This window comes from Notolepis coatsorum, assembly GCF_963971535.1.
Source record: "Notolepis coatsorum genome assembly, chromosome: 10".
NCBI lineage: Eukaryota > Metazoa > Chordata > Actinopteri > Aulopiformes > Paralepididae > Notolepis > Notolepis coatsorum.
The window spans coordinates 78181453-78208518 of record NC_140174.1 but is presented as its reverse complement, the minus strand read 5'-3'; the positions used below and the strand labels follow the sequence as shown (position 1 = coordinate 78208518).

General features: G+C 40.0%; 1 protein-coding gene across 1 annotated transcript in view; it reads left to right on the top strand.

Moving 5' to 3' along the window:
• med1 (mediator complex subunit 1) overlaps nucleotides 1-27066 on the top strand; it is a 66710-nt gene that overhangs the window by 8436 nt on the left and 31208 nt on the right. Inside the window, exons 2-9 of the mRNA XM_084323875.1 lie at nucleotides 9587-9693; nucleotides 12518-12596; nucleotides 15115-15169; nucleotides 16705-16837; nucleotides 18186-18214; nucleotides 18381-18452; nucleotides 20673-20747; nucleotides 20884-21035. Of these exons, the coding sequence (XP_084180001.1) occupies nucleotides 9587-9693; nucleotides 12518-12596; nucleotides 15115-15169; nucleotides 16705-16837; nucleotides 18186-18214; nucleotides 18381-18452; nucleotides 20673-20747; nucleotides 20884-21035 (702 nt within the window). The remainder of the gene's footprint in view (nucleotides 1-9586; nucleotides 9694-12517; nucleotides 12597-15114; nucleotides 15170-16704; nucleotides 16838-18185; nucleotides 18215-18380; nucleotides 18453-20672; nucleotides 20748-20883; nucleotides 21036-27066) is intronic.

Genomic DNA, 27066 nt, shown 5'->3' with positions numbered 1-27066 from the left:
CCCTACTATGGATAGGGAATTTCTTTATTTAACCCATTCTCTGCCGGGCTTATATCCATCCTAAACCATCCTCCGCCAGCGCTATTTGTCTATGGAGATGTTCACCTTCTTTGCAGGGCTATAACTTTTTAAATTGTATTGCTAAATTGACATTACTATGGCCCATTCAACATCAATTATCTATCGTTCAGGATGTAGGAACGTTTTACTTTTTCATTCACACATTCATACTAAAATACCGTCTAGTAGGGGTGGACGGTATAAACGGTATACGGTATAAACGGTATGAATTTGCTCTACGGTATGGATTTTGACTATACCGTCTAAACCGGTAGTGCAGCTCTAAAATACCAATGACGTCATGTAACCACAGCGCGACTATTTCACTCGCATTTGCCAGCCCCTACCCCACGCATGTAAACACGGATCTAGTAGTCTAGTGGGACGGGACACGGGAGCTCAGCTGTCGGCGGCGTCTCCCTGAGCTAACGTTAGCTTAGCTACCGTTACAAAATGACCCAGTCAACTATTCACTTTTAGTTTAATACATGATGAGGCATTGTCTAACCGAACGGTATCTAGTCGGCCAGCTACCGATAGCTCCTGACATCAACAAACGCTCCACAAAGTCTAGTAGAGAGAGACGTGTGTGTGCTACCTGTTAGCCGTTAGCTCACGTTAACGCGAGTTAGTTCACCGTTCAAACCGAAATGTCCCATTGAACTAAATAATTCACTGAGGCGTTGTATTAACGTTATATATCCGGCTTAGCCGGATAGCTCCTGATATCAATGTCTTATAACACTGATTCGATGCGTATTCGAGCTGAGGGCTTGCTAACGTTATTCCAATATAATAGGGTCCAGGTGCAGCGCCGGAGAATCCTGGCCGTAGCTCTGCTCGAGGCTACTGAGTATAGGTCCAGGTGCAGCTCCGGGGAAACCTGGCCGTAGCTGGAGGCTACTAGAGTACACACAGACAGTGGAGCTTGTTGCGTGGTGGCGATGTCTCGCAGATAATACAAGTACAAGTCTAATTATATAATATATATATTTTATAAAAAAAAAAAAATTATATAAAATAAATTTTTTTTTTATCAAAAACGATGATACCGTGATATATACCGTTACCGTCTATGCTTCAAATTATACCGTGATATAAATTTTAGACCATACCGTCCACCCCTACCGTCTAGAGTATAAATATGTTTTTATCGTTTCCTGCAGTATTTCTTAGAACGTGAGATATAGGTCTATGCATAAATTAGATGATCAAATGCAGTTTAATACCGATCAACGTTATATTAAAAATTTCAACTGTACATGGTCCTAAACGTCATGACTGGTCATCTGCGGGTGAACGGAGGGGGGGGGGGGGGGGGGGGGTCGTTTATAATTCAATGGCCGACGTTAAATGATTCATGTAGTATGGGTGATATATTGATCAGAGCAGTTTGTATCGAAAATGGTAAAGAAAAACGCTGAAACTCACCCCAGTCTCCTCGTAGTGTTGGGTGATGAGAGTGGAGCAAAAAGATCGCTATTATGGGATGTTGATCGATGCACGACCAAATCATGTTGATTATTGAGTTATGGCAAATATTCATATCGACGGTGTCTATATTGAGCCCCGGGACGATCACAGAGTGGCCGGACGAAAATAGGGGACGGACCACTTCCGGTTTGGGCAACTTCCTGTTTGGCAACTCGCCGATCGGCCACCAGGTGGCGGTATTGAAGCGTTGCAGAGTTGTGCCGAGTCCCACAGCATCACCCAAGACTCTGTGACGTGAATACCATGACGAAAATATGAAATATTGATCTCAAAGACGTAGGGGTGGGACGATACATCGATCCAGATCGATACATCGATGTAATTATCAACAATCGAATCGGATCGATGCGATGTAATAAGATCGATTCATATCGATACTCTTATTTTGAAAATCCTGTGGCGAGTCTCATATCTGCCCAAGAACAACAGCAGTAGCTCCGTGTGTGTAGATGTTACAGCATAGCATTCTCCCTTTCTGTGTGTGTGTGTGTGTGCGCGCGTCTTTGGAAAGACAAGATGAGGTCAGAGGAGTTTGATGTTTAAATGTTATTTAAACATAAACAATATAATACATAATAAATGTAGGCCTATACATGATCATGCAACGTCAACAAATTGTTGTAGGAACGGTTTGGGAGAGGGAGGTTGTGAGTTTTGAGTTCCAAAAAATGTAGCTTAAAGTTTAAAGCTCAATATATAAAAACGTGGCACTTTACAGTGAACAGGAGGTCTATTTGTATTAAAAACAATAGATTGATTTTCCTTTAAATGTCTGGAAGAGCTCAAAAATACAAATGTCAAATGATATTTTCATTACCTTTTTTTTGTTGATCTAAATGTTACTGATTGTGTTAAATGGGCATATGATATCATCTCATATCGATCGCAGGCACCTGAATCTAATCGTATCGTATTGTATCGTGAGAGACTTTGTGATATCGGCAAATATCGTATCGTTGTCCAAAGAATCGATATCATATCGTATCATGATGAAACTGGTGATTCCCACCCCTACTGAAAGACGCCTTACGGCGTCATTGGCAGATTACGCATGGCGGAGAATGACGTGTTAACACGTCATCGGCGGAGAATGGGTTAATTAAAATGTTCACGACAACATGGATGCATGTACTCTGCCAGCATGTTTAATATCCATAATACTAAAGGTTTGACTAAGATTTGTATGAAACTTTATTGTAAAAAAAAAAAAATTGGAAATTTTTTAAACTCATAAAATAAATTGGGTCGCACCTAAATAGGCAGGGTCGGTTGGCAACCAGAACCAAACCATTTATTTTGATAAGCCTGACCTTTGAGAAGTACAATGGGGGAAATAAGTTGTTGTGGGACTTGTACAGCACTTTGTTCAACTTTGTCAGTGCTGTAAAGTTTAAACCTTTTTAAATCTTAGACAAACAAAACACTTTGCTTTCATGAAATATTGTAAGCCGTCATTTGAGGCTTTATAAAAGCAGCACAATGAACACAAATCTGTCAGTGCCGAGTCCGACCTCATCTTAAATAACAAACAGCATTGCTTGTTGTAATTAACAAAGAGAGGCAGAGTTGATTTTGCAAAAAAATATATATATATCATTTATATTTTTATATTCGAATCCCATGCCCATCGAAGTATTTAAGACAGCCCTATTAAATGGACTGTTATATCTTATTAAATTGTGGACATTTATTCATTCCCACTTATTAGACACTATTTCTGATGGTAAAATGAGCGTACAAAGCAAAATACAGAATTCTGAAATATTAAAACGGAAAAAACGGAATTTGGAAAAAAATAAAATGGAATTTGGAAAAAATTAAAACCGATTTCATATGGCTCTAAACTCTACCTTCTATCTGTGTTAATAATGTCAACTGGGTTAGAATATATTGATGAACTATAAAATGTTTTTTTTTGTTACCAATGTGCCACACAAGAAACATCAAATGATGGGTAAAAGCAAAGAGCTCTCAAGACCTTCACAAACAGATTGTTGCACTTGCAAATCATGAAAATAGAATTGGCTAAAGACGTATTTCACAACTTCAGAATCTTCCACTAAGCACCATTGGGGGCATTATCCATAAGTGGAAGCAACATCACTCCATCATCAACCGGCCATGCACAGGTGCTCCTCGCAACATTTCTGATCAGGGAGTCAGAAGGATACTTAGAAGAGTAGCCAGAGAGCCATGGACCACTAGGAAAGAGCTCCAGAAAGACTTGGAGGCAGCAGGTACAACTGACAGAAAGGACCATAGGCAATGCACTCCACCGCCATGGCCTCTGTGCGCGCTCAGCCCGCAAGACTCCACTACTGAAAAAAAGACATGTTGAAGCTTGTTTAAAGTTTGCCTAACAACATTTGGACAAGCCAGTGAATTACTGGGAGCATGTACTCTTGTCAGATGAGACCAAAATGTTACTTTCTGGTTGTCACACAACACACCATGTTTGGAGGAGAAATGGCAGTGCACATTACCCGAATAACACTGCCAACAGTGAAGTTTGGAGGTGGAAGTATCATGGTGTGGGGCTGCTTCTCCTCTCCTGGTACTGGCAGACTTCATATCATTGAAAGAACAATGAATGGAGCCATGTACAGAGAGCTTCTTGATGAACCTGCTGCCATCCACCAGGATGCTGAGGATGACACGTGGGTGGACCTTCCACCATGACAACAATCCAAAGCATACAGCAAAGGAAACTTGCAGTTGATTTTAGGGATGGGAATCGAAAACCGGTTCCCATTGGGAACCGGTTCCTAATTGGCCGATGCCTGGAACCGTGTGGCTCCTGTGACTTTCGATTCCCTTATCGCTGCCTACAGTTGCGCAATAACGTTACGTTACTCTATTTGATTCCTTAAGGGCTCGAAATTGCCTGGGTTTTGGTAATATGCTCCCGAAATGCTCCCGCTGTTTGGCTACTTCTATGTGCAGTGAAAACTACTTGAATGCTTTAGAACATTGTCATTGATTTAGTTTAGGGTGAGCTAAAATTAGCCGCGGAGCTAACGTGAGCTAACGTGAGCTAACGCTATTTAATCAACCTCACAAAGAGAGATAAACAGCTGACAGCGGATAGTACAGGTACAAATACAATAAAACAGCAGGTGGGGGCTGTTGTGTAAACCTTGTACTCTTTAGTTCACATATAATGAGAGACGCGAGTGCTTGTTTACAAGTCTGTAAAGTGTAAACCAGGAAGTACAGTGGTGCAACATACAAATGTGTCCGTGTAGCAACACAAGCCAATACATAAAGGACAGGGGCCCGGGGAGCTCTCTCTCTCTCTCTCTCTCTCTCTCTCTCTCTCTGTGTGTGTGTGTGTGTGTGTGTGTGTGTGTGTGTGTGTGTGTGTGTGTGTGTGTGTGTGTGTGTGTGTGTGTGTGTGTGTGTGTGTGTGTGTGTGTGTGTGTGTGTGTGTGTGTGTGTGTGTGTGTGTGTGTGTGTGTGTGTGTGTGTGTGTGTGTGTGTGTGTGTGTGTGTGTGTGTGTGTGTGTGTGTGTGTGTGTGTGTGTGTGTGTGTGTGTGTGTGTGTGTGTGTGTGTGTGTGTGTGTGTGTGTGACAGAAGTCAGAGGAATAACAACCTGTTATTCAATAGATTAAATTAGTTTAAGAATAAAAAAATAAATACATTTTAAGAGAATCTCAAATACATTATTTTATTTAAGTGTAGGCTATAGTTAATGTTTTATTTTTTACAGTTTTTGTATTTTTCTGACATGGGGGCTCAACAATAAATGACAATCAGAAATGTCAAGTTGCATGTTGTTATTCTAACCAGCTTAGACCCCGACGCTCTGCATCTTCTGGCCGCCTCAGACCTACTCCTATCCGAGCTCCGGGAGGGTCATCAAAGAGAAGTCGCCTATTCTCAGTCCTTGCCCCACAATGGTGAAATGAACTACCCACCCCAGTTAGGACAGCCGAATCACGTCCAATCTTTCGCCGTCGACTAAAGACGCACTTCTTCAACCATTATCTGAATAAAAAAATATATATCTAACCCTAACTAACCGTACTGTCATGCACTTGTCCTAATAAACTAACCTACACTGTAGCACTCAACACTTTGATGAACATTGTTGCTCAGCTGATAGAGTTGTGCCCTTCCTGATGGCTTGTCGTACAGAACTTGTAAGTCGCTTTGGATAAAAGCGTCAGCTAAATGACTAAATGTAGTTCTGTTGCATTTCCAATTTATTTATTTAAATTATAAATTGATCAGGTATCGATAAGGGAATCGATAAAGAATCGAATCGATAAGCAGAATCGATAATGGAATCGTATCGATAAAATCCTATCAATTCCCATCCCTAGTTGATTTCAGAGAAAGAAAATCAACTTGTTGGAATGGCCCAGTCAATCACCTGACTTAAACCCAATTGAACATTTGTGGAAGCATCTGAAGATCCAGATTCACAAGAGGCCCCTCCGCAATCTTCAAGATTTAAAGACAATCTGTGTAGAGGAATGGGCCAAAATCACACCTGAATACTGCGGGTGATTAGTTACATCATACAGAAAGCATCCTTGGAGCTGTCATTACAAACAAAGGCTTCTCCACTGTATTGAATTAATTTCAGTTAGTGTGTTCAATACTTTTTTCCTATGTCATTCCACTTTATTACACACAACTTCATTTATGTATGGTCTTTAATGTTTAGATTTCTTGTCTGGATTTCCTGTCTGGTGAAAATTTCTTTTTTCCCCATTTTTCGACCCTGCGGCTTATATAACGGTGCGGCTTATATGTGGACAAAACCCGAAAATCGAAATATTGCTTTTTTTACTGCATTGAAATGTGTTCCCTTATTTGCTAAACTTAATACAACTGTAAATGAGTTAATGTTATTTGTCCGACAGTATTGTGTCCCAATGGGAGTCATTCTCTGTAGAGGTGGGAAGTTAAAGCTCAATATAAGAACGGCCATGCACCACCACTCACAGAATCGAGAAAGAGCATCAATCTGTCAATCCTTTCCGTGTCCGGGCCGGGTGAGGTTTCCCGTGTTGAGTCAAATTAAGCCGCAGGCTCCACTCCTTACATATGGTAATTAAACATTAAAACACATGCGGCTTATAGTCCAGTGCGGCTTATATATGTACACATCATTCAATTTAGCTGCTGCGGCTTATAGTCAGGTGCGGCTTATAGTGCGAAAAGTACGGTACGTCTGTCTCAAGACTTAGTCCTGCATGTATCAACAAAAGCGCATGTTGGTGTGAATTTATGTGAGCCATTATTACTACCAACTGTAATAATTGTGGAATATTACTATAATGAGCTGTATGTGTATGAACCAAGCATCACACTAATGTACCTTATACGTGACAATAAACTACTACTACTACTATTGAAGTTTTCATTATTTGTAGGGGTGGGAATCACCAGTTTCATCACGATACGATACCAGGGGAGGAAACTAACTTTTTGGCTTACCAGCCAACTGGCGAGTATCTGATTTTTTTTACCAGCCAAACAGATTTTTTACCAGACAAAAAAATTCGCTAATTGTGATAATTACTTCTTTGTATGTCAAGCCGTGTCAATGTTGTGTATGCATCTGGGTAGGCACACTGTGCCTTTAAGACAGCACGGTGGTCTTACGACAGTGCTGTGAAGTACCGTCAAGTGTTGTGGTAACGTCAGTTGGGTTGGTGTGCTGTTGTGCACAGTGCACTGGTTGAGCTAGCCCCTTTCGTGACTGCGATGTGCAAGCCAGGGGCTTTTGAGCATGAAATAAAATGTCTAACCTTACGTCGTAGTCCGGTGCTTTTTTGGAAACATTATAGTCATAACCGATACACCTAGCTGGCTGATTTGAGCACACGGGGCTAACGTTAGCTAGCAAGCAGCTATAGCTAAAACGCTAACTAGAAGCTAACCACTGTATACAGTTCCAGTAGACTAACATTACACCTCTGTGATTTAAATGTGTCCTTAGTAACTTATACTCGAGGGTTGTACTAGGGTTGGATGCAGTTCCCCGTTGGTCAGTCTGTCTGTTTTCCATCTTCTGCTGTGTTTAACGTTATCTGTTTGCGAGTGCTCCTGATGGCTAGCCTAGTACCGCGGGACTTTTATTATTATATGTCCGCGGGTTGGCCAGTACTGCACAAACGTTTATTAAACATTATATGTCCGCGGGTGGTCTTGTGCAGTGCTCTCGTGGCACTGTCAACTAAAGCGAACACTCAGAAGACGCGCACCGTTTGCCAGTGCAGTGATTGCAGAATGTTTTATTTTTTTGTATACTCGCCAGCAGGGGAGGAAACAAACTTTTTGGCTTACCAGCCAACTGGCGGGTATCTGATTTTTTTTACCAGCCAAACGTAAAAAATACCAGCATTTGGCCAGTAAAGTGGCCTAATTTCCTCCCCTGTACGATACGATATCAATTCTTTGGACAACGATACGATATTTGCCGATATCACACAGTCTGCCACGATACGATTCGATTCAGGTGCCTGCGATCGATATGAGACGATATTATGTGCCCATTTAACACAATCAGGCACATTTAGATCAACAAAAAAAAGGCTACGGAAATATCAATTGACGTTTTTATTTTTTAGCTCTTCCAGACATTTAAATGAAAAACAATCTATTGTTTTTAATACAAATAGACCTCCTGTTCACTGTAAAGTGCCATGTTTTTATATATTGAGCTTTAAACTTTAAGTAAAATGTTTTGGAACTCACAACACGCAAGCTAAAACCCCTTCCCCTCCCAAACCGTTCCTACAATTGTTTTATGTTGCATGATGATCATGAATACATTTATTATGTATTCATGTTTAAATATCAACATTATCTGTCCATCCTCAGTAAATAATATCAATATAATAATACTCCTGACTTCATCTGGTATTTTCAAACGTACACGCGCACACACACACACAGACAGAATGCCCCCGCCCCTCCTCCTTCCCCTCTCCTCTCTCCGTTTCTCTCTCTCTTAGCTTAGTTAGCTTAAGCAGCTAATGTAACGTTAATTTAGGTCTGCCCACGCGACGTGGGCATAAAAGTATGGCGACGATGCAAAGCATGTTGGATGCATTTGACCCGTTGCGGGGGGAAAACTGCACAGACTTATATCGGGGTCGCAAAATAGACGCTCCCTAGCGCTGCTCTGCTGTACAGAGCTACACAGTTTCACAATACTGGGCGCAGGGCGGATATGACGTCGCCGTCGCCGGATCGCAATATGAATCTATCTTTTTACGTTGCATTGATCCTATTTGATTATTGATAATAGATCGATATATTGATCTGGATCGATGTATCGTCCCACCCCTAATTATTTGATGATAATTACTGATACTACTGAAGCTTTCATTATTTGATAATAATTACTGAAGTTTTGTGGCCCAAAAAAAGATAATGGGAACAGTCCTAGTTCTCCTGAGTTAATAAAGGTTAAATTACATCCATATACTATTCCTTAATACTATATGAACATATCAGTTCACTGCACAGACCCACAGGCCTTCGATTTGACACTTGGGCTAATTAATAGCTCACAGAATACAAATGTCTTGAGTTGTAGTGAAGTGAGACTGAAAGGAATCAACAGATTATTAATAACGACAACATGATTACTTCCTTTTTGTCTTAAAGGAACATGCCAACATTATGGGAAATGTGCTTACTGTGTTCCCCAGAGTCAGACAAGAAGACGGATGCCAATTTCCTTTGTGCGTTCAGTATAAAGCTATCCGGCTGCAAGCTAGCCTAGCTTAGCACAAATAAATAGAAGCGGATACGGACCACCTAGTTGTTGGCCAAAAACACCTCTCCTGACCCGGAGTCTTAAGCTTGGCTAGTGGTCCATATCGGCTTTCATTAATTTGTGCTGTGCTAGGCTAGCTTGCAGCACGATAGCTTTCTACTGAACGCACAGGAAATTGAGGGAATTGGTACTATCTTATTATCTTCTTGTCTGACTCTGAGAAGACGGTAAGCGTATTTCCGATAATGTTGGCGTGTTCCTTAACACCTGGTGTGCCCTGTGCTTTCAGAAGCGGAGAGGCAGAGCAAGGTGGCAGCCCTGCTGGAGAAGCTCCACTCCAAGCACAACGCCTCGCGGCCCTGGCAGGAGACCAGCAAGGTGGTGCGACAGGCCATGGTGAGGTGTAGCCAGAGACGCTTTATGCAATGAGGAGGAGACCGAGCCCTGCAGTAGTTTTGAATGGAGAAATCCGTTACGCTAAAGATGGCAGCAGCTTCATGGAAGAAAAATAAATGGTGTTTTTTAAATGTCACTTTCTTTGCATTGGGAGCGTAAAGCGTCTTCTTTTCAAAATGTTCTTATATACCCAAGTTGCTATTGCATGTAAGTAAGTAAGTAAGTAAGTAAGTAAGTAAGTAAGTAAGTAAGTAAGTAAGTAAGTAAGTAAGTAAGTAAGTAAGTAAGTAAGTAAGTAAAGTTTATTTATATAGCACTTTTCACAGAGACAACTCACAAAGTGCTTTACATACAGCAGAAATTAAATAAAATAAAAAGCAAGAACCATTCAAGAGATAAGAGACGGAACAAAAACAATGCATCACAGAGAAAGAAAAAAAACAAAAGACATTTTATACCTGGAGGAGAAGCTCAAACATTACCCAAAGGCCTGTTTATTGCATGCACTTATTTGTGTTTCATTACACGTATATGTCCATGTCCGTGTTTTATTGCAACACTACTATCACCGACATCTAAGAAGGGAGATCCACCCTTGAACGGCCCTTTCTCTCCTCCACATTGCCTGTGGTGCATTTTTTCCTATTGCTAGGTTTTAATGAGTTTTTCCTTACCTTCGCGTGGGGTATGGTCTGGGAGTGTTGCATTCATTTATTTGAAATGTTTTGGACTTCATGGTGTTTTTGTTTTGTTCTTGATTTATTGTGATGTTTCTTCTTGACTTGTTTAAAGAAGACGTGTCCGGCCCATGGGGACATTAAAATGTGTTGTCGGGCCTTACAAATACATTTGATTTGATTTGATATTGGCCAGTCTCAACATGCTGCTATTTACAACGTGGCTAGAGACAGATGAAATCTTCTTGGCCAGTCTCAACATCATGCTATTGATGGTTTTGGATGGTCTGCTCAAGTGGTTGGCCAACGGATCATAGGAGTCGATCCTGAGCGGCCTAGAAATGTTTTATTTTAGCTGTGCCGAACTACCAAAAAACTTAATTTGGTCATGGTCACAAACCACTCCGCAAGACTACTACTGACACTGTCTTGTATTCCTTCTACACTTTATAGGCCCCATGAAATGGCTTATTTCCTGTAAAAACAGGAAGCTAGGTAGGGACTTTGATTGGCATATACAGTGCTTAATTTTCCATTCTTTCAATCACTAAAATGTTTTGCTATAAACTACCAAATCGAATCAAATGGGCCCTACTTGATTAGAAAGCTTGACTAACTAGCAAACTAGTTTAGAGACCACCAAATCTGTTTTTATTTAACTATATACCTCCCGGAGTATTGTGCTAATCTTTTTACGTTCACATACACAAAACAGTTAAGCATTGGATAAGACATCCTTCAAACAAGTAATGAAACATTAAAACATGACAAAACTGAGTCCTTCTTTTTGGAAACTGAAGGTTACTTTTTGCAGTAGAGATAAATGGTTTGACACTATTTCATTCATCTTTCCTGTAGCCTATTGTAGAAAGCATTTCATAGGACGCAAATTTTGTATACCCCATGTGCAGGATGAGTCATCAACATTAAACATTTCTTTCCAGGAAATGATAAATTCTAAAATGGCAATACCAACAAATACCAACAACAAACAACAAACAAACAACAAATACCAACAAAACACATGTTTGTCATTGTTGGGACAGATACGGCATATAGGTGATGATCAGCGCCATACAGTATGTGATTAAATCACAAACATCTATTTTGATTTCATGCAGCCTTTAAAAAAAATTTAAAGTATCAAATTGGTAGAATTGTTAAGACTTTGGTTGCCACTTGTTAACATGGTAAAACATGGTTGAATGCCATCACCCACTTCAATGATAGCGTTGTGAACGCATAATCTCTGTCTTAAATTATGGTATGTGTCTAATCTGCCCGTCGCTTATCAATGACTTGTTTGCAGTCAACATTGTCGAAACGGATTGTTTTTTAATCGGTTCATTTCCGTTTTATAGCATTTTGAAAAGCCCTTGTTTTTTTTAAAGTTTCAGGAAAATATATAGATTCCGTGATAAACGGCATTTACTGGAATATTCTGGAATACACAAACGTAATTTTTGGGCCTATTTATGAATCTGTTTCAAATAAACGCTAGATTATCGATAGTATATGTGTATTTATGCACGCTAGAGAAGCGATCTGAAGAATATATTCTCATTTCCTGATCGCACACACACACACACACAATAGCTCTGATTACCCCAAGACTGGTCAAATAAATTGCTTACCTCAGATCAGATGTTCTCCAAAAAGATTATTCCAATTCCTGATCGCCATTCCAAATATCGATCGCGTTTATTGATTCAGCGCCTGGTACTGTAAATATGTATTCCACGCTGTTCTGCGGCTCTGCAATCACTTCGGTCTCTTCAGATGCCTCGCCGGAGAAGTAAAATGAGGAGCTGGACCCCCCCCCCCCCCATCAGTCTAATCCAATGGGGTGCAGTACCATCCGGAGAGATGATAGGGGGTGGTATTTTCCCAATGGAGCTCAGAGAGAGTCTGCAGCACTAGCGTGAGGCTTGATTGATGAAATATGAATTCAAATCGCTAATAAAAAAAAATACGACAAACAAGCGCTATATAGCGTTGGTGGCATTCAACAGTCGGCATGAACTAACGACAACACGTCCGTGGCACTCAGTGTTAATACAGAGTTGTATGATCCTCATCCTCTTTATGTACCTCTTCAACTATCCTCTTAACTGTCGCTCCCTGCTTTTCTCTCCCTGCATCTCCAGGAGAAACGTGGTGTGATGAACACCGCAGGCCACCAGCTCCTGCTCACCTGCCTGGAGACGCTGCAGAGAGCACTAAAAGGTGAGAGGACCTGGATAATCAGTCTCCACTAATGATCGTAGGTTCTCAACTAACTCAATAGTCTGTTCAATGGAAGAAAGTAAGCAAGTAAAAATGCTTTCTTTCCTTTAATTGCCGTCCTTTTGCAAATATATTTTCAGTGAGTGACAGAAGTGACAGAACATACTAAAGGACATGTTGACATGTAGTAAAAAATTATTAAATAAATGAAAACCTTGGAAAGGGATCTCTAGGGTTCTGGTATGGGATTCGTTTTGGTAGTGGGTCTATGTTAACACTTTGAGTGCCAACGATGAGATTTCTCGTTAGTTCATGCCAACCGTTGAGTGCCAGAGAGACGAGAGATCTTGTTTTTGATCGTTATTTTTTTTTTATTATCGATTTCCATAAATTTTTCATCAATCTAGCCTCATGTTACCAGTGGGGATCTGTCTGAACTCGAACAGGGAAAATAGCGCCCCCTATCGTCTCTCCGGATGGTACTGCACCCCTTTGGATTGGATTGAATAAAACGCATGGAGAAAGAAAAGTCCTGCTTCCACATTTTACTTGTCAGACATGTAATCCGAGCCTACTGGAGTCATCGCCCACCATCAGAACAGCGGAAAATGTGTGTTTCCAGTACCCAGCGTTGGATCAATAAACGCGATCGATATTTGGAATGGCGATCAGGAATTGGAATAATCTTTTTGGAGAACATCTGATCTGAGGTAAGGAATCTATTTGACCAGATTTGGGATAATCAGAGCTATTTTCACCTATATATCAGCGTGTGTGTGTGTGCGATCAGGAAATAATATAATCGATTTTTCAGCCCGCTTCTATAGCGTGCATAAATACACATATACTATCGATAATCTAGCGTTTATTTGAAAACGATTCATAAATAGGCCGAAAAATGACAACGTGTTTTGTGTATTTCAGTAAAGGGCGATTATCACAGAATCTTCTGAAATTTTCTGGAACTTTCAAGAAACTAGTGTTTTTCAAAATGGTATAAAACGGAAATGAACCGATTGGGAAAATAAATAAAATAAATAATAATTATAATAATAAAAAAATAATTCCGTTTCGACAATGTTGCCTGCAAACAAGTCATTGATAAGCGACGGCCATATTATACACATAGCCATAATTTAAGATATAGTTTATGCGTTCGCAAATATGTGAGCTCTATCATTGAAGTGGGTGGTGGCACGCAACGGGGTTCCGGGGCACCGGAAGTGGCTCCGAGATGTAGAATAAAGTATTTATATTTATTTTAGAATATTTAGTTTCTATAATTTTCAATGAATGAACCGATGCAACATTATCATCAAACAAATCATCGATTTAGAAATGCCTTCATCGACTTAACACCAAACATCGACCAAAAAGCGATAAAATCATCTATCATATAGGTAAAATAAATGGTAAATGGTGCATTTTATATAGCACTTTTATCCAAAGCGCTTTACAATTTAGTTCCTCACATTCAAGCATTGACGTGAATATCGTGTTTATATCTCACGGGTCAAACATACCTCAACGTTATTGCCATAAAATACAACGTATATTGTTTCTTTATCTTACCGTGAACGTCTGGAGAGAAAAACGTGACTCAATCCAGTGATTTTTGGCACGGCTATAGCCATTATACAAAAGTAACTGTACCTACACTAGTAGATTTCATTCACAGTCTTTGCTGCTCTCTACCGGGTGCCTGGGGTACTACATCCATATCTAACTATGGTATTAGAATAGAGGAGATTCTGGCTTTTCAAATGATGCCTCACTTGATCCAATAAAGCCATTTATTATACTTGCATGTATTATACTTACTATATTTGATCTCAAGAAGTAGCTGAATGAGCTCATTGGCATCATTTCGCTTTTGGTCATTGTAAACATGTCAAACATGGTTTCTGTCAAAGATGGAGGAGAAAAAAACTACTACCGTAATACTAATAATCTATATTCTCCTCTACAATTTACTCAAGCATAGTTTCAAGTTCTCATGTTTCTTTATTAGTTGTCATACAGAAATACAGGATACTTTTGTATGAAATGCTTCTTTCTGTTTTGCTCCTGAGAGTGTGCTAGGTAAAAAAAAATCATTATAAAAAGGATAATAAGTTATAAAAATAGACTGTAACAGACACAATATTTCTGACACTGGGAATACATTCCCTGAGGTCCATAGATGTCCCTAGATACCATGAACATGCAAAAGGACTTGTGGAAGTGGAGCAATCTTCCATTTACTTGGGTATGTTCTTTTAGGAAAATTCAGAAAATATGGCTAGGGCTTAACAGTTTAATACGGACTGTAATGATCTATTTGTGCGATGTTAAATAGATCTCGGCCCGGTACCGGGCCAATAGTGATTTAAAAAAACCATAGGAATAGTGATTCAAAACAATAGGAATAGTGATTCAGAAATGTATATAAAAAAAAGAATGATGTGTTTGTTGATTGTATGGGGTAACACAGGGTTTTATCATCCCCATTTCTCTGTCTGTCTCCTGTCCTCTCCAGTGTCCTCCCTCCCCTCCATGACAGACCGGCTAGAATCCATCGCTCGACAGAACATGTGAGTGCTCTGCTTGTCGTCCTCCCACTGGTTTTCACCAGTGCCTGTCTCATCATCGGGTCATTCAATTCAGGGCCTGGGAGATAAGAAAATGCATATCACGCCCATTTGGATGGAACATCAATATATTAACATATTTGTCATAGGCAAAATCACAGATAAATAGCCCCAATTGCTGTTCATCGCATTGAACTGCATGATAATGTAAAGTGGCGGATAAAAGTAGAGTTGTTCCGATACCGATACTGGTATCGGAAAAGCCGCCGATACTGGCTAAAATGCTGGTATCGGTATCGGCGAGTACCCTCTAATGCTGCGCTCCGATACCATATGACGTAATTTATCAACAACACTGTGGTCTGTTGAGTAAGCATTATAAAACAAACGTGTGCTTAATCGATTAAAGTGTCAATGCCATTTGTCATTTTAACAGCAGATACTTTCTTAAATGTCATCGTCCCGACAGAGCGGTGTTGACGGCGAGCTCATGGGTTCGCTTGGTGGCTGGTGTTATTAGCATTGAACGGCTAACCGAAAGCTAGCTTTAACATTACCTTGGCTAAAGTTGGGGCTATTCATATAATCCAGCAATAATGGCTGCAGACCTGCAAGCAAAGTACAGCAAGTTGGCAAAGGAGTATTCCAAGTTAAATCACAATGTCACCAGTAACGTTACAGTCTTCTATGGTCTTCCCATATACCGGTAGCTCATGCTAGCTAACGTAACGTCGTCATTGCACAATTGCACGTCGCGTACACAATTAATGACATGTTGCGGACAGCCATATCGGCGACAATGTTTAGCTTTTAGTGCCAAATGATAAGAGTCTGAGGCGGAGTCTCAAAAGAGAATGTTGAATATTTATTGTGCAAAAATCACAAAAGATCCGACTGCTACTGAACGGAGCCTTGTAGACAGACTGAGTAGGGTATATCTGCAGAGCCAGTGGGTAGCGAGTGCAGCAACGTATAATGTCCGTGTGGATCATTGGAGTAGGGTATATCTGCAGTGCTGAAGCCCCATACTCATTGATTAATGATACTAATACAAATCTATACAATCACCTGTTGTTGAATAAATACCATTACTTTCTAGTTATGACTAAAAAACAGTATATATAAAACAGTATTTGTTAAAAAAAAAAATATATTATATTTATAAAAAATTTATATAATATCTTTTTTTTTTTTTTTTTTTTATGTATGCACTGGTATCGGATAAGTATCGGTATCGGCCGATACCCAAAGCTTAGGTATCGGAATCGGATCGGAAAGGAAAAAATGGTATCGGAACATCTCTAGATAAAAGGCATCCACTGAATGATTTGTTATGTTATGAAAGTGAATTGATCTGAAGCCTGATTCAGATTACTGCGTGAAAATAACTACTGGTATTTGTTTTGGTGGAGAGTGACAGCTGGTGACGTTGAATAAAAATGGCCTTCAAATGGTCCCGTGACATACAGTACATTTTAATAACGGCGGGCCGGGTGATATTTATTGTGTCTCCTTTTCTCACTCCGTTTCTCTGCCAGGCTGCGTTCCCACCTGAGTCCCTCGGGGACGGAGTGCTACATCACCTCAGACATGTTCTATGTGGAGGTGCAGCTGGACAGCGGTGGGCAGCTAGTGGACGTCAAGGTGGCCCATCACGGGGAGAACCCAGCGGTCAGTACCACTAACGCAACAGTGCAGCTTGACCTTTATACCCAGACCCTATCCGTTTGTTTTGGGCCCGCTGGCTGTATGGGTTCAATTCAGTCTATGTCTGAACATAATACACAGAGGCCTAGTCTGAGTTTCTAAAGTGATTTTGATTGCAATGAACCTTTTTAAGGTGCCATACCAGGGCGTACCCGGAGTGGGGTCTTGGGCAGCAGTGTGGAGTTGTATTGGAGCCAACTCAATAAAACACGACACCCTTAAACCCTGTTTAATTAACCAGTAGGTTGGTATTGTTCTAGAAGGAGGGGCATATCTATAAGCATAAAAAAAGAGCATTAAGCGAAGCAGATATTCTGTCAGTTCCGGGCTGCCTCTGGTTTATTTGTTTTGAAACGTTTGTGTAGCAAACCTTCTTACAACAGATTCTGTTTGACCCAAGTGTTTTCCTCAAAATAACTTCCAAGATTCCAGGAGCCTAAGTCAGATACTTTGATTCAGATCATGTTTCCTATTTTTATCATGTTTGAATATATTTTGATTAATCAAAATAGCTACTCGTCACAGCTGGTCAAATTAATGGATAGTGAAATGAGCTAATGGGATAGTGGCGATGTTTGGAACCCTAGCTCCTATTTGCTGCGGTCCTTTCTCAGCACAACTCATGCTGTGCCTCATACTTCCTCATACTAGCTCTAGCCAGTTGGCCACCAACCATTGCAATGTCAATGGGGTCAAGCCCCTGTCTGTACAAGCTGACTTGAGGCTCACTGAAATTTAGGAAAGAAATAGGGCGAGGGTTCCAAAAATCAGAACTATCCCTTTAAGATCCCCTGGGCAATGGTATATCATATAATATAATTACATATTTCTTTTTCTGTTTTCTTTACTCTCTCTGACCTATTCTATAATACGCAAAAAATATTCTGTAGTTGAAAATGACCAGGATGGACATATTCCGATTTTGATATATGGATTTTGTATCTTGAGTACTGGTGTTTGTATTGGAGACACTAGAATCCTAAATATATTAAATACTATATGTGTAGCCTATAATGAAGTATATCTCAATAACCTTTTGTCGAGTGACCCAAAACTAAGTCTATTCTCTTCAATAAAAGTAATCAATTGCATTGGTATGAAGTTTTATAACTCAGAATAGGTATCTTCTAATCTGCAGTGAAAACGGTGTATCCCTAGATAAATACTGTTAAATTTTTGTATCAATATTATTAAAGACAAAATAAAGATTAAAGGCCAGGCTTCTGCTTTCTCCTGCTATTTGTCCCACAACAGTAGGCATGTTGCAGTATCGTGGAAGGCTTAATTTAATCTTTTATCTTATTATTCACAGAGTTGCCCTGAGTTAATCCAGCATCTTAGGTGAGAGAAAATGACACACCATTTATTTTATATGATATATATGTGATCTGTGATACATTTTCATTATTTTCATCCTGTGATATGATTCAGAAGCCTGTTGGAACTTGTCACATGCTTCTGGACAGAAAGTCCACACTCATTTCAACCGCTTTTGCATTCTTTCCAGGGAAAAGAACTTTGAAGAGTTCTCTAAACATCTGAAGGGGCTGGTCAACCTTTACAAGCTTCCTGGAGACGAGTAAGAAGGCAACCTACTAGGGCTGTGAAGATCTCACCCAGACAAGGATTCCATTTGGGTTGATTCGGCAAAGATTCAGTGAATCATAAAAAAATATATACATTTTAACCACTAATTTTTTTTCTAATTTCTAATTAATTTCAGTTAACACTTTAAGTGCCGGAAACGTGTTTAGGCGTCTTTCCTAGCCATGCTCAAGTTGCCTAGGACGCCGTAACTCGTCTTTGATATCAATATTTCAAAAATCTGTGATCGGAATCATATTTCCCCTCTGCAGCCTTCACACACAGTTCTGATCTCCTCTCAATCCTCTAGCGGTTCAAGAGCGCCATCTGGTGGCCGATCGGCAGATCGCCCAACAGGAAGTCATGTGGATGAAGTGGTGATCACCCATATTACTTCCGGGCACTCGGTATAGGTCCCGGGACTCGAGCTCGACACAATACATAGCGATCCGTTGCCAATAACTCGATAAACAACATGATTTGGACGTATATACTATTATACAACCTGGAAATGGACCGGGTATTTCGACATCCCATAATGGAAAACTGTCTACCCCACGCTGATCGCCCAACGGCCCGAGGAGACTGGGGTGAGTTTTAGCGTGTAATATTACCGTGTTCGATAACTGATCTGATGAACATATGACCCACATTAGATGAATGGTATAACGCTGCCCACGGAATTATAAACGCCCCCTCGCCCATCCGGTCAACATCAGATGACGTGTAGTAACTTCCAGAAGTACGTCCAGTTGGAATTTTTTATATCGCGCCGATTGCTATCAAACTGTATTTCATCATCAATATAATGCATTTGGGGCTATAAATCACGTTCTGGAGAAAGCTGCAGAAAGAGATGAAAACATACTTATACTTTAGATCATATTTTAGTATGAATATGTGAATGAAAAAGTTTAACGTTGCTACACCATGAACAATACATATAGGACCTTGAATGGGCCCTAATAATGGCAATCTAGCAATAGAATTTAAAAAGTTATAGCCCTGCAAAGAAGGGGAACTTCTCCATGTTAAATAGAGCTGGCAACGGATGGTATATCATGAATTTAGCCTTAGGCAATCAAAGTGTTAACTAGTTTTTGGTATACAAATGTGACTGATTCAGTCAGCAACAATTCAATATGCAAGTAAAACAGGACACCACGGTACTAGTTTCTGATATTAAATAATTAAAAGGTGGGATTTGTAATGCCATCAAGCAGTGTCCTCCAGGCAAAAGAGGCCCACTTGGTATTGCACTTTGTTTACGTTATTTTATAGGATGTCTGATATTATCGGCCTACCAATATTGGCATTAAAATGTGATATAGAAACATTTCGGTATCTGTTTTCTCAACAAACAAAAAAATATATATATATATACGGTATATATATATATTTTTTCTTTTTACATTTATTTAACCTTTATTTACCCAGGCAAGCAAGTAAGAACAAATTCTGATTTTATTTATTGTCAAAAGTATGCATAATGTTGTGTTAATTCCATGACAAGAGATATGTAATGTTAATTACCTGAAATTATTCCGGGGGGGGGGGGGGGGGGGGGACCCTGCATATATCTGTATCGGAAATTAAGAGTTGGACAATATTGGTATCGGTAAAAAAGCCAATATCGAACATCCCTAGTTATTTAGTTTTGGTCTGATGTGTGGGTCAGAGTTGAGTGGGTTTAGGGGGGAGGGGTTGATACGGCTGGCCACACCTCAGGTCCTGCCAAGAGAGGTCTGGAGAAATTCACTGTATAATAAGTTACTAATCATTGTCTGCATTTGTACCTCATTGTTTGTTGTAGATTTGATATTGCATTGTATAGTGTATTCCTCTTTTACTTACTTTTTTTTTTACTGTATGAAGCACATTCTCAGGGGCTCATACAGAACAAGGCATTTCACTGTAAAGTACGTGTATTTTATTTGTGACAAATAATAAAGAAATTTAAAACTTTAAACAAACTACTATATATTTGGCTATATATACCATATTAGAACTATATCGTGTGACTTAGTATACTATGAACCTCTCCAGACCTCTTGACAGAGCCTGATAGATTTATTTAAATGGATAGATTATCAATCTCACAGATTAATTCAGTTGAATTTCCATCATTCATATAAATACATTAATTATTTACACCCTTCAGTCATTGTCGTCATTTCTACCAATTTTGTATTTGAACGATCTCTGTGCGTTGCAGTAAGCTGAAGACCAAGATGTACTTGGCCTTGCAGTCCCTGGAGCTGGACCTCACCAAGATGATGCACATGTTCAGGTCTGTTCAAGAAACTCTTCTCTTCCTCAAGGTTCAGTGCAAGTATTCCTATTGTTGTACACTTAAAAACCAGATTAGCCACCAACGCCAACATGGTGGAGACCATTCTTCACTGCAGTGTGTGTGTGTGTTCCAGATTAGCCACCAACGCCAACACGGTGGAGACCATTCTTCATGGCAGCGTGGGCCTGCTGACGGCCAGGAGTGGCGGCCATCTTGTTTCCCTACAGTGTTACGTGTCCCCATACGACGTGTTCGAGGAGGGAGCCAACTTAACAGACACAAATGGTGAGTGCATTAACGAAGTGGGCTCTTTAAAGAAGTGGGCATGTGTGTTTTATGTTGTCTTTTCTCAGCTCAGAAGTGGCCACTACTTCCTCCTCCAGAAGTATTTTCTCTATGGTTGTAGCTTCTGGTTTTAAAGATTGTAAGACCTGTTTCATAAACTTAAAGAGGAACTACGCCTAATTTAAGAATTCATACATGTTATTCCTATGGCCTACGACAGTCCAACAATAATAGTGAAAACAAACACAATCCAAAAAGTGTGAGTGTTAACACTTTAATCGCCGGAAACGCCGAAACTCGTCATTCCCCGCCATGCTCATTCTGCCGAAGACGCCGTAACACGTCTTTGATATCAATATTTCAAAAATCTGTGATCGAAATCATATTTCTCCCCCGGGGACCTGAGATATACTGCTGAGCTCCACTCAACTCTCTAACGGTTCAAGAGCGCCATCTGGTGGCCGATCGGCAGATCGCCCAACAGGAAGTCATGTGGATGAAGTGGTGCTCACCCATATTTCGTCCGGGCACTCGCTATCATTAGCAGGACTCCATCTTGACACAATGGATGTCGATCGGTTGCAAATAACTCGACACACAACATGATTTGGACGTATATACTATTATACAACCTGGAAATGGATCGGGTATTTCTACATCCCATAATAGGAATATCTCTGCTCCACGCTCATCGCCCAACGGCGCGAGGAAGATACGGTAAGATCCAGCGTTATTTTCCAATGTGTTCTTTACTAACTGCTCTGATGATCATATCACCCACACTAGATGAATGATATAACGCTGCCCACGGAATTATAAACGACCCCCCGCCCATCCGGTCAACATCAGATCATACGTAGTAACTCCTAGAAGCACATCCAGTTGACATTTTTTATCTCGCACAGATTCCTACCAAACTGTATTTGATCATCAATATAATGCATTTAGGGCTATAAATCAAGTTCTGCAGAAAGCTGCAGAAAACGATAAAAACATACTTATACTTTAGACCGTATTTTAGTATGAATATGTGAATGAAAAAGTATAACGTTGCTACACCCTGAACAATAGATATAGGACATTGAATGGGCCATAATAATGTCAATTTAGCAATACAATTTAAAAAGTTATAGCCTTGCAAAGAAGGGGAACTTCTCCATAGACAAATAGAGATGGCGAGGGATGGTAAATTATGAATTTAACCATGGCGATCAAAGTGTTAACTTACATTTGTGATGTCATCAAGTATAAAGTCTGGAGCTGCTCCATAGACAATGAATTAGTAATAAGGTTATAGGTGACACTGAGAGCACCCAGGAGAATGTTCTGAGTATATGGGTACATTTTCTGTTTCAGAACTGAACACTGCCATAGAATTAACCCCTTAACACATTCCCGGCCAACCACATATATATATGTGATTGGGAGCCGACGCTTGATGGCCAACCACGTATACGTGATAAGCTTGTTTTTGTTTTTATTCCATTCTAATATCCCGGATGTTGTCACGGAGCTGTATGTTGGCTGGAAAAGGCATATCGGGACTCCGAAAGTGCAGTACCGGCCAGATCCTGGTATTGGCGCTGTCTCGAGAATGCAGTTTCCCCTGTTGCAGACCCGGGTGTCACTTTTTTTTCCGCTCCGGGTTAGCTTTTCTGTTAGCCTAAAGCTATGGCTTCATCAGATCGCCTGGAATACTTTTTGCGACGCCGAATTCAGTATGCAGTAAAGGAATATAGAATCAGCCAATGGACATATCGATCTACCAGATGGCGATTAAATAACTGGGAAATTATTTTTGGAATCCAACCGGCCACAGGTAAGAGCGATTTGACGTCAATTTCAGTCTGATCGGGCCTTGTTCTCATAGCCATCCACCCGGTCAGTGTATGATGTTGCAATAACGAATGCCGTTATTGGTAATCAATCATCAGAAACGACTTCCCACGCCCCCCCCCCCCCCCCTTCATGCATTCATGGTGGAACATGATACCGATCATATGCATTTAGATTTTTAACTCTAGCTCTTGTGTAGGGCCGAAACGCCATCGATTTAACGTTATTAGCTTAGCGCCTTATAACTAGCTTTGCAGGAATTACCCCAGACCATTGCGGTATATAGTTCATATTCACAACGCTATAAAACGGGATAGTATTGATGAAAAAATTATTTCTTCATGGCATATTGAAGGGAAGGTTTATACTGTCAATTGATAATGACAATGGACACATAGCAATAATATAAAATATAGATTTAGCTCTACAAACAACCTCACGCACAGTGACAACTTTTTTTTTTGTATTTTATTTTTTTATTATTTTTTAAACAAACACAAACAAACATGACAACACACGATAAGATATACAAGAATTAGTTGACAGTGCACATCCAATGAAATCACCATTTAGTTAATTGTCTTATACAGGATATACCCCTAATACCTGTTATCTTAAAAACCTATACGCACAGTGAAAACTTGTAATGAAAAGCTGGCCTCATAGAGTGGGTTTAGACGGGCCCCAATGGCCCTGAATGTGTTAAGCCAAGATTTATTGCACGTCATAAATAGATCAATACAGTCCATATTAATGACAGCAGTCAAAGTGTAAAGACAGCAGTCAAAGTGTGTATTTTCAGCACTACGTTTGTTTACCAATGATTTTGAGTGTTATTAGTAAAATGAGTTTATAAAAATCTTGGCGCATTGCATCGGAAACCGTATCATTTAGACGTGAGGAAATTACGGTGTTATGAAATCGTTGTAGGCTTAAGAAGACCCAGGGCTTTCGATGGACGTAGAAATTCATAAAACTACGCTACCCAGCTCACAACAGCCTCTGTCAAAGCTGCTGAAAAATGTTCACTGCGAAAAATATTTACAATATTTTCATGATTATATCTCATGGGTTGAACAAACCTGAACATTATTACCATAAGTATGAACGTACAAAAGTAACTGTACTTACCTACTTACAGTAGATTTCATTCACGGTTTTTGCTGCCCTGTCAGGGTGCCTGGTGGTACTAAATCCAGATTTAACTCTGCCATTGGAAAGGGGAGATTTGGCCCGATCCTTAGATGTATGACTTGGCCATAATAAGGTCATTTATAGGCTTGCTATTCTATATTCATATTTCAAATTGCGTGTGTCCAGATGGCAAAATTCAGTACTGTGTCTACAAGACCCCCTATAAATCATCTGCCCTTTATTAATTTGCTTAGATTTTAGTACACTTGATCTCAAGAAGGTGCTGAATTTCTTTTAATTTTTTTATTATGAATTATGAATTATTTTATTTCGAATGTTTACAAATAAATAAACAAAGAATTTTTCAAACATTTTCACAAATAAACAAACGAAAAGGATAGGTTTGAAGCCGAAGGCTTATAGAGCAACCTACCCTGAATGATTTTCACGTCTGGTCAATGTTAGTGTAACAGCAATTTTTCATGTTCCAATGTCCGGTTTTACCTTGCACATTACTTCACGGGTAGGGTATGGGAGTGATCCTACGCAGTAGACGCAGCAACACACACGGATGGATGTCCAGTCGTGATTCCAGGTTTAGGTGTATTTATTGCTTGAAGTTGCAGTTGTACATTCCATTAATGCCAGTGTGGGTTCTGTAGGGATTATATGTTGTTCTGTATTTATTTGATATCTCTTGGCTTCTGGTTGCTGAGCTGCTGAGCTTCTGTTACTGAGCTACTGGTAAGAACGGTGTGCTCCTCACTACCTGTGTCCTAGTTGATTACTGCACCTGTGACCCTAAATACCTAACCAGTGCTGTCAAATCTAAAACCCACCACCAGGTGTCCAATAATAATATTACAAATAATAAAATAATATGCCACCATCATAATGGCTCCTACAGTTAGCATGGTGTTATTCACCGTCAAAGATGGAAAAAAAGTAGGGATGCTCGATATTGGCTTTTTTACCGATACCGATATACCGATATTGTCCAACTCTTAATTTCCGATACCGATATCAACTGATACCGATATATGCAGGGTCCCCCCCCCCCCAATAAACGGAATAATTTCAGGTAATTAACATTACATATCTCTTGTTGTGGAATTAACACAACATTATGCATACTTTTGACAATAAATTAAATCAGAATTTGTTCTTACTTGCTTGCCTGGGTAAATAAAGGTTATAGAAATGTAAAAAAAATATATATATATTATTTTCTTTGAAAACCGATACCGATAATATCGGACATCCCTAAAAAAAAGATAAATAATAATAATTTATATTCTCCTTTGGTTCATTACAATTTACTCAAGCATAGTAACAGACACAATAATAAAAAAAAATGTAACACTTTGACTGCCATGAAACGTGTTTTGACGTCATTGCTGGCCATGCTCAAGTTGCCGGGGGACGCTGTACAGCGTCCTTATATCAATATTTCAAAAATCTGCGATCGGATTCATATGTCCCCTCCGCTGGCCTGAGATCCACCAGCAGGACCCACTGAGCTCTCTGGCGGTTCAGGAGCGCCATCTGGTGGCCGATCGGCGCAATCGCTTTAACAGGAAGTGGCATAGAGGTTGTGCTACGTCCGTAGTACTTCCGGGTGCTCGCTATAGGTCCCGCCACTCTGGCTCGTCACGCTACACAGTGATCGATTGCCAATAACTCGATAAACAACATGATTTGGACGTATATACCATTATACAAGCTGGAGATGGACCGGGTAAATCTACATCCCATAATGATAAGATTTCTACTCTACGATGATCGCCCAACGGCGCGCGGAGACTGGGGTGAGTTTCAGCGTGTAACGTTACCGTCTTCGATACTAACTGCTATTATCAACATTTGACCCACATTAGATGATTGGTATAACGCTGCCCACGGAATTATAAACGGCCCCTAGCCCATCCGGTCAACATCAGATGACGTGTAGTAACTTCTAGAAGTACGTCTAGTTGTAATTTTTTATATCGCGCTGATTGCCATAAAACTGTATTGCATCATCAATATAATGTATTTGGGGCTATAGATCACGTTCTGGAGAAAGCTGCAGAAAGAGATGAAAACATACTTATACATTAGACCATACTTTACTATGAATATGTGAATGAAAAAGTTTAACGTTGCTACACAATGAACAATACATATAGGACTTTGAATGGGCCCTAATAATGGCAATGTAGCAATAGAATTTAAAAAGTTATAGCCCTGCAAAGAAGGGGACTTTCTCCATAGACAAATAGCGCTGGCAATCTATGGTATATCATGAATTTAACCTTAGGCAACCAAAGTGTTAATCTATTTTTTCTCCCCCTTTTTTCCGTATTTTTCTCCCATCCCAATTTAGTCGTTATGCTGTTTACAACGACCAGGATACATACCACACCGGCTTCCCACCCGCTGTTAGTAGGGACGACTGACCAAGCCGGAGGTACCGCTGACAGCTGGATTCGATCCCAGAGTCTCTGCGGTGGTAGGCGAGCGCTTAGTCCGCTGTGCTATACCCAGCCGCCCCCAGACACAATAAGTCTGACACTGAGTGTGAATACATTCCCTGAGGTCCATAGATGTCCCTAGATACCAAGACCATGCAAATGGCCTTGTAGAAGTAGAGCAATCTTCCATTTACTTTAGGTGAATCTTCTGAAAATATGGCTAGGGCTTAAGAGGTTAAGTAATTTAACTACATATTATCACCACTATACCACTATACCCCCATCTAACCCAACAAAAACAAGGTTATATACATGCCTAAAAGTAAAAAAAAATTAATTACAGTAGCAATAGTATACAAGGAAAATTACAATAAATAATGGAGAGAGAAGGAAAGAGAGGGAAAAAGAGAAAGGGAGATTGAGAACCAGAGGGATAGAGAGAAGAAAAGGGGAGATGCACAGATAATGTTTACATTTAGAATGCCTTGTTGAATGCATCCAGTGAAATTAACACATCAATGTGTACTTTTATTGTCAAAAGTATGCATAATGTTGTCTTAATTCCACAACAAGAGATATGTAATGTTACCTGAAATTATTTCGTTTTT